Genomic DNA, 15,465 nt, shown 5'->3' with positions numbered 1-15,465 from the left:
ATATCATGGATATACCAGCTTGCAAATCAAAAGGGGATTGGTATCTTAAAATGTAACAAACTTTGGACGAATGTCTATAGTGTGAAATAACTAAAATTGTGTTCATTGTATGTAATCATCTTTACATAATGTGTATTGTACGTAAGAAAATGTACCCGACCAATCAAAAACTAACAAGTGGTAGCTATATATGGTTGTCACGTATGCATGCTTACATACAATACACATAATTTAAAGATGATTACATACAATGAACAAAACTTTAGTTATTTCATACTATAGGCATTCGTCCAAAGTTTGTTACGTTTCAGGATACTTATCCCAATAAAAAGATAGCAAAGTTTCATTGACCCCATACGAGAGCAATATCAAGAAGCAGACTCCAACTCTGGATCAGTTAACATATGTAACCCAGAAACAAGCACACTCATGGCCGAAGGGTTAAAACCTCAAATCATAAGTAACGGACTTTAGATTCAACAAAGAGACTAATCCTAATCACAGTTCACACTTTTAGACACACACTTTCCAACTGGCCATTCAGATACATATAAGAATAACCTTCATATTAGGTTATCTTATTCAGGCGAAAACTTACGTGGTTACAGAAAAAAATACAAAGAGCAGGCATAGACATGGAATTGCATCTCATAACTTTCAATCACAACATTAACCAAGTTTCGTTCAATTGCATGCATACAAACACATTCCAATCTAGATTCTAACATCAAATAAAAAATCTAGAATCAGATTATAATTTATAAAACAGATTAGTAAAAAATATATAGGTCCAATAAGTTCTTAAAAAAAAAACCATTTGTCTATCATTAGTCAATTTAATAACACATTACAAAATCGAGCGATATACCAACCTCTGTGAGCCAACTGGACCCTCATGTTAGCATGTGATTGAATTTTCATTTCTGGGTCCCTAAAACCTCTTTCCTTGCTCAGAAAAAACTTCGTAAGGCAAGGCTCGAGTAGATACAGCAGTCGCCCAAGACAAACGAATGTTCGTACTAGAATTCACAACCACCATATTAGTACGGTCGAAACTTCCTTGCAGCCCTCAATTGCTGTATCCTTTTCTTGTCTTGCTCAAATTGACTTTGCAGCGTCATGATTTCTGAAAGTGATTTTTTACATCAAATGATCAAATCATTAATGCTGAAAGTGAAAATGGTAAGTTCAACCCTGTTAATAACAAGGTGATTTAGGTTGTTTTCTCCTAACAGATTAAAATGCTTAAATAAAACCACGCCAAATGGGTCAAATGTCAACAAAAGTGTACTTAATGCATATGGCCTCCTTTTATTGAAAAGAGTATAAAATTATCATCCTTGACCCATAAAAAAAGAAACAAAAACCCTTAAAGAGGAAAAAAAAAACCCTCCATTTAGACCCCACCCGCACCAATAATCACCCATTTTGCCCTTCAGTGAACAAGCTTATATCACCGCATATAATGAAAAGGAATGAGCATACCATTTCTTTGTGCCTCTCTTTTCTGGAAACGGTAAAAATTGATGCCAACTTGTTTGTCTTTCTTCTTCGACATCTTATCCATCACAGCGGCCTGAGCAACAGAGCCAACAGTTGTACCGCTTTCAGCATCTGTTGTTTTCTTCCTACCTTTCATGTGTGTAACAACAGTCCATCCACCTTCTGCTGCTTCCTCATCTTTTTCTTTTCTTTCCTGCATTTTAGATTGGAATTCAATGAATATAAAGTAAGCTGGTCATATCAAAACATACTGACACGAAAAAGGACTTGAATTTGGTTATGATTTATCAATATTTGGCTAATAGGTAGAGCTAAAAAACAAACACCATGATAATCTTTGTAATTGATGGTACTATTGTATAGCTTAAAAGAGATTACATAGGAGGTATATATAATGACTACTTTTACAATTAACACCCTTTAATTATAAAACCTAGTCTAATAGATCAAACACATTTGGCGATCCATCATCCAACCCACCAATTTTGAAACACATTACGAAGCAAAAGGTACAATCCTGAAATTTGATAGCCTTAATGCACATATGTAGAGTAGCATGATTACCTTATCCTTTTGTGCATTGTAGTCGACTAAAAAGTCATTAATATTTTCCAACAGAACCTCTGCCCCAGGTCTAGCGCGATGATATTTATCAATCCATCCTATCAACATCAATAAAATCAACTTTAAGGAAGGAGTAAGCGCAAATTGTGTATGATAGTGTAAGAGTATTATCTAGAACCACTAACACACGCCTACTTATTATCAGATATACTATACTATATCATAAATCTAACTCCATGAACATTCAAATAAATAACAGATTTCTTAAACCTCATCTGGTTATAAATACATACGTTTCATTCCCGTCGTTTCATCTTCATCCCCTGAAGAGATTTGATAAACTTCATCTTCATCATCAAGTAAAGTAGCTTCATTTTCTATTGTGGCCACCCTTTTTGACTTACCTACAAGAAACTAAATTGCTTGAAAACAAATTCAAGTCCAATCCATAAGTTGCAATTGACACAGACTTTTATGTAGAAGGATTACCATTAAAAAAATAAATAAAAATCAACATAACACCTTGTTCTTTAAGCAAAGTGTGAGTGCATACCAAATTGTTGGTTAGAATCATCCCCAACTTCATGAACAACATCCTTTTTATTTCCGTTCTCTCTTTTCTTTTTCTTCAATTTGTTTTTTTTCTTGTCCTTCTTTCCAGCACTATTTATACACTCAATAACATCATCTGAAGTAGTGGGTACAACAACTTCAATTGTTTCAGCTTCGGATAGCTCTGTGCCTTTTCTATTCTTCTTTCTGGCACTTTTTTTCAGTTTCTTGTCAGAATTTGCACTATCCACCTTACCTGCTCAAGATTAGAGATATTAAAGATGAGGATAATTAACTTCAGAATAGCAATTTGTAAGATTTGAAGATAAAATGCAAAAGTTGAGTCCACGATACTGCTATATTCACAAGTTCCATATCTATCTATATTCTATATAAATATCACACCAAAAGAATTCACGAAAATATCTATATGCATCAAAATCAAACACATGTCGTCCTAACTAATAGAACTGAGAGGGTATGCAACATCTATAATTATGTTCAAGGGTCCAACTTGATTAAAGCTAGACAGTAATTTTGGAGTATCATTACCTGCAGTTATCTTTCCTTTTTTCTCCTCAAATTTTATCCTTTTATTGTCCGCGTTGATCATCAAGACTTCTATAGACCACCATTTACTCAATTTCAGAATAAAAACCAGAAGGCATTATCAAAACTCCTAAAGCAATGCCTCTATTCTACAGTTCATTCTTAATTGACCAAAGAAGGTATAATATATAGTGCGTACCAATTTGTTGGTGAGAGGCATTTGCAACCTCATTAGATTGCGGAACATGTTCACGAACACCATTCTTCCTATTTTCATTATCTACTTTGTTTTTTTTCAACTTGGTCCTTTTTTTGTCTCTGGTTAAAGCACCATTTTCACCGTCATAAAAACCAACGGGACTACTGGAGCCAACGACACCGACTTTTTTGGCTTCGGCTACCTCTGTGCCTTTTCTTTTCTTGTCTCTTGTAGATTTTTTCAATTTCTTGTCAGAACTTACACCATCCACATTATCTAAAAAAAAAAAATCGAGTCATAATGCAAATCAGCTACATATCAGAATAAGTCTGCCATAACATATGCAACACTTTCAAGCACAACCAAAGGCAAATCTTCAGCGATACATACGAAACAAGTTGGCCTGACATGTTTACTAATAATATACAAGGACAAAATTGAAGATTAAGTCCAAAGTATATCCTAATGGATAAACACTAAGGCTAAAATCTAACTCAAAATCATGGAACAAAGCCAAATGCTTTTCATGAAAACGATAATAACCTACTAACAAGCAGACGACTTTTTTGATAATTTCTACATGTCGCATATTGAAAGCTGGAAAACTAAGATGTCAAATGAGCAGAACTAATGTAATCTTGTAAATACCCTCATACGGCGTCATTTGATTGTAAAAAAACAATATATTTAGCTACTCCGTTATTCAATTCTCGATATCGTAATTTGATCTAGTCCATCTTAGCCCTTATATTTCTAAAAAAGGTCAATTTTTAGGGGAAAAAAATGGAACACTAATTTAGCTTAAAAATGACTATCATATTCATGGACCTAAAGCCGAACAAAGCCGAAAATGGCTTTTAGTTCAAATTACCAGAAACTAACTTCCAAATTTCAGACAGATGTTATTATAATACACATTATTTATAATAAAATGAATTAACTAATTAATAAAAATTATACCTTGAGCAGGAGAAAGAGGTTTGTTGTTGGATGTTTTCTTGTTCTTCTTCACTGTTCTTTCACCCTGCAAATCATTAAAATAAAATCAATAACTTAAAAAAAAATGAATTACGTGTAACGATATATGATAATGTATGAAAAAAGTAATTACCATATCTGTATCTATTATTATTAAGAGGAAGGAGAAGAACGACCTATTTAGGGTTTAATTCGAGCAAGGAGAAAGAAAAACCCTATTTCAATTAAGGGTTTAATAAAAATGTTAAAATGCCCGTTTAACAAACACGCGATATTGGGCTCAGTAGCCCATTCACACTTCGGGTTTCTGTTGTCAACTCTTACCCACTTCCTTTTTAAATGATTTGTATGCATGAAATTTTTTTTACGAGTTTGTTTTTATTCTTTCTATATACTTTAAGTAGCGAGTAATAAATAAAATAACTAAATGATAAAATGAATAAATAGTATTTGTATTGACTAGAAAAAAAGAGAATAATGGAGGGAACCTAGCTAGTCCCGGTACCATAATTGGATATCTATCAACTCACCACGTATGAGTCATATAATGCCGGTACAATACCTTCATCCTAATTCCCACGTGATCTGGGCACCCCGTAAAATCAAACTCGCGTATTTAAACTTCACATGTGGGTCTAGGCTTCATTTTTTTGTACCAAATGGGGATCGAACCTTAGACCTTAAAGTCATTAAGTGTACCACTAGGCTAACTCCTTATTAGCAAAATGCATAAATGTAAAGTAGTAGTAGGGTGGTAAACATTCCTCCTCAACCAAATATTTTTTATAAAATACGACTATATTATTTAACAATAAGTCATAACTCAATTTTTTTTTTATCTCAACCTAATCAAAGATTAAAAAAAAAAAAAATCAAACCCCAGTTTTCTAAAAGTCTTAAATTCGCCATTGAATATTGGCATAAAAACAAAGCAAACAAATAGTCTCCATGATCATATCATCTAAACAAATATTAACCTATTAGCCAGACATGATTAAAAGAATAACATAGTGTGAAAAGTAAAAAGACATTGTTTACCAACTTGAATATGAAAGATATGAGTTTGAAGATTGAAGATTTGTAGATCAAGGGGTGTTTGAAGTCTAAAATTCACTTAGAAGCTTTTGATTTTTGATCTACAAGTTAGAGTTTTTGTTTGATTGGGTTATTGTGCTCAATCTTTCTTTAAAGTGATGAGTTAATTATCTATTTATGTAATACTTTTAATTTGATTGTAATGGAATTTTAGTTCAAAAATAAAAAATGTATGGAGAAAAAAAATATAATAAGAGGCTAAATATAGGTGACATAACATGATTCAATTATAAATTGAGTCTACGTGAGTTTAGGGTTGAACTTTGAAAGGTTGCAATGCCCTAACATCTACACGACTCTCATTATTATACATACTTTTGGATTTTGGTAGAGAATACCTAAAAGCAGTATTTTTAAAATAAAAATGATTGTTTATTTCTTAGTTATACTTCTCCGTCTCATGTAAAGTGTTATAGTTTGATATTGAGTTTATTTTTTTATTTTTATTTTTTTGTCAACTTTGACCATATTATTATTGTTTGTATTATATATCACTTGTTTTACTGCGTAACATATATGAATTGATCAAGTTTTAAATGTATTTTTCATCAATATAACTTTTCATCAACTAATATATAATACAAACAAAAATAATTACAGTCAAAGTCAGAACTAAAAACTTGATAAATGATAATTAATATGAAACAAAAGGAGTATATATTTTTTCAAGGGAGTTTAGTTTTATTATTGCTCCCAAAATCAACTCAAAGTGAGAACCGAATACCGTACCGATTACTTAGGTATGGTACCGGTTCGGTACCGGTATTTCGGTTTTGTATCGAACAGTTGCGAAATTTCATGAGCGCTATCGGGTTTTATGGTCTATGATGTTAGTTGGGATAGCCGAAATCGCTATGCTAATTCATTTCTTTGCTTATAGTAATTTATAAAACTTGAATGCATTATTATTATGTGAAACTATGAGAAAATGTTGTCAGTTATGATATTTTGATAGTGTAAGAAAAGCTATAGTCAAGTTGAAAGTTATTCCACATGACACATCACACCTAAGACCTTGATCTAGGAATTATATTCTATTATATTATATTATATTATACTATATATTAAAGGTTATGGTTATGAATTATAACTCGCCTGCGTGGCGAGTTACTATTCGTCCACATCACGCCTCGTACCATAATTCTGGTTTTGCCACATCTTATCCTTTTCGGGGGTTTTTTTACCGGTTATTTTTTGGTTTTTTCCACACGTTTTTTCCTTTCAGTCATTCAACCTTTATGTGGCACACCGTGTACCATTACTTGCATTTTGTTACATTACATCCACTTGAATTCTAAACTAATATCTTATCCTTTTCGGGGTTTTTTTTAACGGTTATTTTTTGGTTTTTTCCACACGTTTTTTCCTTTGAGCCATTCAACCTTTATGTGGCACACCCTGTACCATTACTTGCATTTTGTTACATTGCATCCACTTGAATTCTAAACTAATACGAGTACTATATTGATATATTAGTCATATCACATCCAGATCGGGTTTCTACTACGGGCTGTTTTTTGGTTTCTTGCAAACTTTTAAACAAACATATTCATGACAAAATCAATTTTAATTAAGTTGTTGAAGATTCGATACGTATATACTAAATAACGTAATCATTTCAACAAGACAACTGAGACCCTGCAACGCGGGTCCAAAACCTTCTAGTTTTCTATTATGGAGCAATCGTTATTCACATATTAGCAATCGTATCGAGGTGGAAAAATGATTTTGTTGGAATATTGGGTGATATATTACTACGTATATGTCAACAATAAAAATTGTTTGTCTGCTAGTAAAATGCAAGTTTGAAGGTAGGTTTTTAATGATTTTCAATTCGGTACAAAATTTCGGTTTCCTAGCTTTTACCGAACCGTTTGGTACTGAAACAGAAAATGTCCGAAACTAAAAACCAATACCGAAACCGAATTTCTATCGGTACCGATACAGTACCGGTTCCGTTCCGGTAGTTCTTGTTATTAGCTGCTGGTTGTCGCGGTTGAGTGTATATCTGCCGCTATTTTCCATTTCCACCGACTCCTTGTCGGTAGTTTTCATTTTCCTTAATTTAACCATTTGTCCGGATCTCATATTTATAAAAAGTCAAAACCTGATCATTACACATAGTCCGATACTCCGATGCACCTTTTACGGTATGAAATTTCCAGCTATAACGTGGGTAGAATTGTACCTTTTCCTTATTTTAACGTAAGTATATTTGAGGAAACGAGTCACAAACTTCCAAATAATTAATTAAAAAGAATCTTGAAAGGGTCTGATTAATATTTAAATATATATTTTTGTTTAAAGGAAAACGAATATAGAGTCGAGTAACTTAATGACCAAAAAACGATCACATATGCCTCATTATTCAATCCGTGGGTCACGGCTGATCTGATTCATATATAACTAATCGTATATACTCCGTAATTAAGTACATTAAATATAGCTCTTGTATTTCTCATTCAAGCTTAACCATATATTGTCTTTGTCATTCTCTCTCATTAGAATTACTACTAGATCCTAGCACATAATGTCTTCTTTCATATTGGAAGAGTTTGATCACCTCAAAATTCAACTGAAAGATATTCTATCAGCCACCAACAACTTTGGACCCAAAAACCGCATTGGAGGTGGTGGGTTCGGACCGGTATATAAAGGAGAACTCTATGATCACGCGGCCGGAAGAAAAATAATGGTCGCTTGTAAACGATCGGATCCTAAATTTGGCCAAGGAAATGTTGAGTTTTTGAAAGAAATTGTAATGCTTTCGAAATACAAACATGAGAATTTGGTCTCTCTCTTGCACTTTTGCAAGGAGGGTCATGAGATGATCCTCGTGTATGAGTACGCAAGTCGTGGCAGCCTAGATACATATCTAGGTGACACCAGCAGACTTACTTGGATTCAACGTCTAAAGATTTGTATCGGGGCTGCTCGTGGCTTGAAATATCTTCATGATCCTACGGAGACGCAACAAAGAGTTATCCATAGAGACATCAAAAGTTCAAATATTCTTTTGGATGAGAAATGGACAGCTAAAGTTTCGGATTTTGGTCTATCAAAAGTTGGTCAAACAAACCAACCTCAAACTTATGTTGTCTCCAATGCTGTGGGTACCCCTGGGTATTGTGATCCACTCTATTTTCAGACGGGTATGCTATCAAAAGAGAGTGATGTCTACTCTTTTGGAGTGGTGTTATTCGAATTAATTTGTGGGAGATTATGTTGTGAATACAATGATAAGGGAGAATACAAAGTTTTAGTCCAAATGTGGCTAAAATGCTTAGATGAAAATAGACTAGATGACATAATTTGTGATGGTCTAAAGGGAAAAATCGAATTGGGTTCTTTGAAGACATTTGCAAGCATCGCTTATCAATGCTTAAATAGTAATCACAAGGAACGACCAACAATGGCCGTGATTGCGCAACAACTTGAGTTTGCACTTGAACAACAAGTAAGTAGTCTAACCTTAACATTAACTAATTTTTGGATGTAATTAAAAATGGATAAAGCAAAAAAGTATTCTTGTAGGAACTCTTTGAAGACATCGAAAAGAGAATGGTATACGAAGAAATGAAGAAAATTGCAGATCTCGCGACACCTCCTTTATCCTACATTTCCCAAAGTCAACTTCTCTTTCTTTTCTTCCAAGGCTTCAATGTTGATGATGGTAAAACGGTAATTTTCTTCTAGTTTATGGATTCATGATCACTACATATATGGAAAACCATTTTACATAAATATCCGCCGTTAAAAAAAAAAGGTTTATTAATTGGATGTTTGTTTGACAGTGGTTTTCGGTAAATAGAAAAGGACATCATTACGAGCTCATATCTACAGCAAAATGTACTTCTATATATGAACCAGTACCCACCGGACCAGGCTTGTATAGTAATGCAAGGTCCGTTTATGTACTGTCTGGTTTTTATATATATTTCCAGTTCTTAAAGGTTTCATTTGAAGGGTGGGAGAGGATTTCCTAAAGTTATTCCAACTTGACTGACTTTAAGGAATTTTTTCCTTTAAAATTTTCATTATTTCTTGTTTTTTGTCATTGTTGAAAGGGAAATATATAGCTTAACACAAACCTTATCTATATATACTTCTATACTACTATATAAAAATTAAACCCCTATGTTGAAAATTTACATAAATGGGACATGCAAATGGACTAAAATATCCTTAATTAATGAAGTAAATCACCATCAATCTTTGATATTAAATTACACCATTAGTCCATTATATTATAAAATATCTTTATTAACCCTTTTAAATTAAATACCAATAGATGTCGCCACCACCGTAATCGTTGGCTCGCCGCCGCATTGCGCGGATACCATGTTCGTTTAATATAATTTATAATGATTTGAAGACTTACTTTTGATCCTTTATATCCCTTTTTGTGGAGGTCCTACGAAATGGGGGCAAGGGGCTAGTGCCCCTTAAAATTTTAATATTGACATGAATTTCTTAAAATTTTATTTGAATCTATAAATGTTGATCTATTTTTTAAAAAATTTATAATTTTACCGCCTCTTAAATTTTTTATAGCACACGTAAATCATGTAATCGTGATATGTGCAGATTACCATACAGATCCAAATATGTACCAGCACAAGATTTTAGACTAAAGGTCAAGACTCGATTCTTGTCACCAAATGTCACATACATCATAAGTCTTGGCTACACATATGTAGATCAAGTAAATGTAGGGCTACGTATACCGCTCAAATACAAATTGAAAGAGATGACACACTATTTGACTTCATGTGCCGCACATGATGAGACGGGAGCTGGCTTGGTACTAAAGACTGAACTATTCCAGTTTACAAGCAACAAAAAGGAACATTGTTTTGAGATTGAATTCTTGGGTAACACTGAGTTTGGAGCAGATTTATCCTTTTTCATTTACTGCATTGAATTTTATCCACTAGACTCTGTAAGTTGACAACTTTTAATTGTTTGCTGTACGTTTACATTAGGAAATTTTTACATTTGAATAAGCTTTATTCTGATATGCCTATCATTAACTTATAGGAGGAAGCAGCTCAAACCAGCTCAGTAGAGGATGAAAATACGGTAATATAAGTGTGAAAAACCTATGAACATAACAATCATTTTATACAATAGTGACTTGTGTAATTAGGAAGCTAAGTTCAACATTTTTAGAGCTAGGTTATAAGCACTTGATGATTACTAATTTTCTTATGCTTTTATTGTGGTTTACTATTGGCCGGCTAGGAATCAGCCAAGCATTATATGTTACCAGCACGAGCGATTTTGCAAGAAGAAAAACCGAGACAAAATTTTCAATCACCAAGTAAAAATTGGCTATGGAAGCCACTATTAGGATCCAGCTGGTACGTAATTATATGATTTATATCCCTATTTCTTATCCATCTATATGTAATGTACTCGTAATTATAAATAGATTAATACTCCGTAATATATATCTAACTAACTAGTTAGTTAATTAGTTACTCGATACTGTTTGATCGACCACATATATGCTTTTGATCATAAAAAGAAAAGAAATACTCTTTGACCATATAAATTAATATACTTATGTTACTATCTTGCAGTTTTAATGAGGAGGTGGCCGAGTGTTGCGATATAAATCATTTTGCTATTAGATTTCAAATAGACATTGAATATCCGTTAGGCAGCTTCTATGAATTATATGCGTGTTACCTAGTGTACAAACTACCAGAAAACGCTTGCGCGTTTGAGGGAATTGTAGTAGTAGTCGGGCATCATGATGATGATGATTGTTTTAATGAAACAAAGGAACACTATATCTATCTACTTGCCCCTTCCCATACCCCAATTATTGACCAAGGAAGCACTGAAGAAATTAATCGACCATCGAGAGCTCGTGAAATAAAAGGTCATCCAAAACTGAGGAAAGATGGTTGGATGGAAATGCGAGTGTGGGATTTTTCAGCTTATGATGGTATTCGTTCTTTTTCGGAGGAAGGTTATCTGAAGAGTCTGGATAAATCGAACTTTACTGGCCTTCTAGTGCGAGGCATTGAAGTCAGGCATGTGAAAGATCCAACGTATAAATTCCATTATCAGGTAGGAAAATAGTTAGGCAAGTGGTATGATATATGACAGCCAGCTTCACCGATTGCTGACCTTTTGTGATGATATGATGTTAGAAAGGGATGATAATCTACACTACCTATAAAACTAATTTGAATTAATTAGTTTTTTTATTAGTATATTTGCTTTTGAACAAAAAGAGATGATATTCGTATTACAATTTTTGATTAACTTTTACAGCTCACCCTACAAACTAGCTATAATATTACAAAGTTGTGATAAATTTATCAAAATAAGTGATACAAATATCACTTCCTTAGGACAAATAGTCAATTTGATCGACATTATATTTTACGGCAAAAGTATGTTTATGGACAAAGAGTCAATTTGATGTATTTTAATTTTCAAATTTCAAGAAAAAAAACAATATTTATACTGTAATATAGTATAAATATATATGCATATTAATATGATTTGGAGTTTTTTTTTTATTGTTATTTTAGAAATGATACTATTTTCAAACAACGTTGGAAATATTGTTATTTATACTGTAATATAGTATAAATATTTTTTTTTTATTGTTTACTTTGACTAAAGAAAACAGATAACAACTCTCATCTAAATAAATGCCCTGTTTTAAGAGCAGATACATACATATAGACTTGTGTATGTGCCTTCAACTTTGAGTTGTGCAGTATATATGATGTTAAGTGTGACAAGATATATATTGATCGATCGTGTATTGAGTTTAATTAACTCAACTTGATGTATGCAAATTCATGTCAAATGCGGGAAAAAAAAGCACTAGGAAGAGTTTAAGTGGTTGCCATGCTACTTGAAATTAAGGTACATCGATCGGTGTTATTATCTTTCAGGAAGAAAGATGTTGTCTGGGAGGGTTATGAAGTTGGAAACGTGAAATCTCAATGTTTTATATATTAAATTGATTTGTGTGTATTGCAGTTAAGCAGGAGAAAGAATGGGAATTTTTTGTATGGATAGGACTATATTTTCCGTCATTGGTGTAACTAGGAACTTCTCCTAATATATTTGTAAAACTAGGAAGTCCGGTGTTATAGACACCGAACTTGTCCACGTACATTGAAGTCTGGTGTTGTAGACACCGAACTTGGTCTAGGTGGCACTCAGAAAGCATGTGCGGTTTGATGCCAATTGAGATAGTTTTTGTCCACGTGGGCAAGTTCGGTGTCTACAACACCGGACTTCAATGTACGTGGACAAGTTCGGCGTCTACAACATCGGACTTCCTAGTTTTACAAATATACTGAGTCTTGTTCCTAGTTACACCAATTGAGATAGTTTTTGTCCCATCCATATAAATTTTTCGAAAGAAAGGGCCAGAAAGTTGTAGAAGGTAAGGAAGGGCAAAAATATAATTTCCCTTAGGCATTGTTCGTAAAGGTTCCTAAATTTTTTGTAATATAAGAGACTGTAGCTAGTTAGCTACAAAACTACTGTATCTCAAATGACTCAAAGATCGCATCGTTACAGTATTGTCAGATACTCCACCAAGCGGTGTTGATTATAGTCTATACCAAGTTACCAACTGCTTCACTTTTGTTGGTTTACTCAAAGGATCAAGAAACATGCTCGCCATCTCGCACAAATATTCAAACGTGTTGGTGTCCAATAAGTGTGCCAAACCAATATATTGACTTTCGCGGGGACAATCTAGCTAGTTGCCAAACCAATAAGAGAATATCTCTTCTCTTCGAGTGTCTGAGACAATGACTTTTTTAAGTGTTTGACAAACACAAAATTGGCGATATTGGGCTCATGAGCCCATTAACACTTCGGGTCTCCTGTTCGCAAAATCGCAGCTTTCAACTTAATTATTTGTTTATCTAATTAATAGTTGAAGCTAGAGGTGCAAGAAGCGGTTAACCGATTTCGGTTATTAATTTTAATAATCGGTTTCGGTTATTTTTTGAAACAGTAATAATCGATTACGGTTAACTTGTACCGGTTAATAACCGGTTTCTAGGTTTTAAAACTGGAACCTATCTAACCGATTTCGATTAATAATAACCGGTTAACCTATTCAGTTTTTTTTAACCGCCCATTATAATATTGAGAAAGTGATGAACAATGTGAAAAAACAATCATTTCCGACAAGCCTAAGTGACAAACCCATATTCCAAAAAAACCTATATTCCAAATAAACATCATTTTCTAAACACAACAAATTTCATCATCCCAAATCTCAAAAACAACAAAAAATTGATGTTGGATCGGATGAAATAAGCATTAATCTATATATAGTATAGATATATTGAAAGCTTATGAAATAATCTGATGGTGCGATCTTTCTGATTATATATAAATGTATGTATATAATATGATTGATATATATATATATATATAGATTTAAGTAATAATATGTATATAATATGTGATTAACCGGTTATTATTTGGAATAATTAACCGGTTATAGGTTAACCGGTTAATAATCGGTTTTGGTTTTGAAAAGAGTAATCGGTTAGTAACCTACGGTTTCTGGTAACCTATAATCGGTTTTTACTATTCCGGTTATTCGGTTACCAGTTAATCGGTTTTTTCTTGCACCTCTAGTTGGAGCCAATGAAGTGCCGACTGATGCATTTGGAAATTTTATCACATATCATGGGTTCGATCCTGTAGGTGATATGCCAGTGGGTTTTTTTTCTTTTTCTGAGATGTTATTTTGCGATAGTGTGTATAAGACTAAGGCTCCGTTTCTTTTTTCTGTCATTAAGTGCTGAGTGTATTAAGTGACTGAATGCATTAAAAATGTATGTATGTATTAAGTAAAATATAAGTGATTGACGGTTATTTTTGTATATTAAGTAAAAAAACAAACATGAAATTTGACGATTAAGTTCTTAATTATCTATACTATATTAATAAACAAAATACCCTCCCCTCTTTTCAACTCTCTACCTTTAAAATACCCAAAATATCCTTAATTTTCAACACATTCCTAACTCGCACACTAAATATACCCAATATATCCCTAAAATATTTTACACTCATATTTATCCAAGTTATCTATCTCCTTTATTAATTAATTAAAATACTTTCACCTAATATCTTTATAATATTCTTAATAAATTTATTTACAAAAGATACATCCCTTAACCATAAAATAATTACATTACCATTTACGTCAATTACTTTAAGATTAATAACCACATCGTTACCACCACCGCCACTAACACCACCCGTTGCCGTCACCACCACCGCATTGCGCGAGTACCTATCTTGTTAAGTAAAAAACAAACAAGGCCTAAACAATGTAATCTATTATGAGAAAAGACTCATCATATGATAAGTTGGAGTGTAAGTCGAAACGCACTTTTCAAATGAAAAAAAGAAAATCGGAGTTAACAATTGGAAATGAACTATAATAACGACTTTTTTTTCTTTTCTCTTTTTAATCATTACATTTTTCGATTCCCCAAATAATTAACAAAAAAATTTTTAACCTAAGTGGTCATCTACTTGCAACATGTGGGGTAAGGAGGAGATTTTTTTCAAGAGGTCTCTGCCTCTCTGGTTCGAGTCTCTCCTAGACCTAGACGGTTTGGGATTGTGAATCATGATTCGATCTTCGCATATGTCTATTTTCGCATACTGTAGAGGTGACGGTAACTTTTTAAACTAGTGTTATAATTGATCAGAAAGTTTCGGTTTCATTTTAAGTTTCAAGTCGGTGTAGCTTCGACTTCGAGATCACGTTGTATTATTTAGGTCAGATATGCACTTGTAGTTTCAGTAACCATATACCAAGACTTGTAAACAAAATCAAACAAAACTATAAGGTTTGCTGTTAAAAAAAACAAATAAAGATTATTTCAAGAAACCCACCAAATAAAAAATGATGAGCTTATTTACAACCAACACATCAAAACTATAATCCCTCTTCTATCAAAGAGGCTTACATCTTTTTTCTTGTAGAAGTGGAGAAATTAGATGCA

The 15,465-nt window shown here is 33.0% G+C and overlaps 1 protein-coding gene across 2 annotated transcripts; it reads right to left on the bottom strand.

Moving 5' to 3' along the window:
- Window positions 1-722: 722 nt before the first annotated feature.
- On the bottom strand, window positions 723-4,581 carry LOC122600220. Of its 2 annotated transcripts, XM_043772900.1 has the most exons (9): window positions 4,479-4,581; window positions 4,328-4,391; window positions 3,368-3,643; window positions 3,172-3,240; window positions 2,621-2,875; window positions 2,361-2,471; window positions 2,068-2,165; window positions 1,486-1,696; window positions 723-1,126 (listed from the first exon to the last, which is right to left on the bottom strand). In XM_043772900.1, exons 1-9 carry the CDS (start codon window positions 4,479-4,481, stop codon window positions 1,041-1,043), a joined length of 1,173 nt encoding a protein of 390 aa, XP_043628835.1. In that variant the 5' UTR covers window positions 4,482-4,581; the 3' UTR covers window positions 723-1,040. The 2 variants fall into 2 exon arrangements, with proteins under 2 accessions (XP_043628835.1, XP_043628836.1); XM_043772901.1 differs by lacking the exon at window positions 3,172-3,240.
- Window positions 4,582-15,465: the final 10,884 nt, after the last annotated feature.

This window comes from Erigeron canadensis, chromosome 5 (assembly GCF_010389155.1).
Source record: "Erigeron canadensis isolate Cc75 chromosome 5, C_canadensis_v1, whole genome shotgun sequence".
In the NCBI taxonomy this organism is placed as follows: Eukaryota; Viridiplantae; Streptophyta; class Magnoliopsida; order Asterales; family Asteraceae; genus Erigeron; species Erigeron canadensis.
This window is presented reverse-complemented; position numbering and strand designations above follow the sequence as displayed.

Coding starts and splice junctions, on each gene's coding strand:
- LOC122600220 (XM_043772900.1), bottom strand. Junction 2,876..3,171: donor AAAAGGAAAGATAACTGCAG/GTAATGATACTC, acceptor AATCTTGAGCAG/GTAAGGTGGATAGTGCAAAT. Junction 2,166..2,360: donor TGAAACGACGGGAATGAAAC/GTATGTATTTAT, acceptor TGATGTTGATAG/GATGGATTGATAAATATCAT.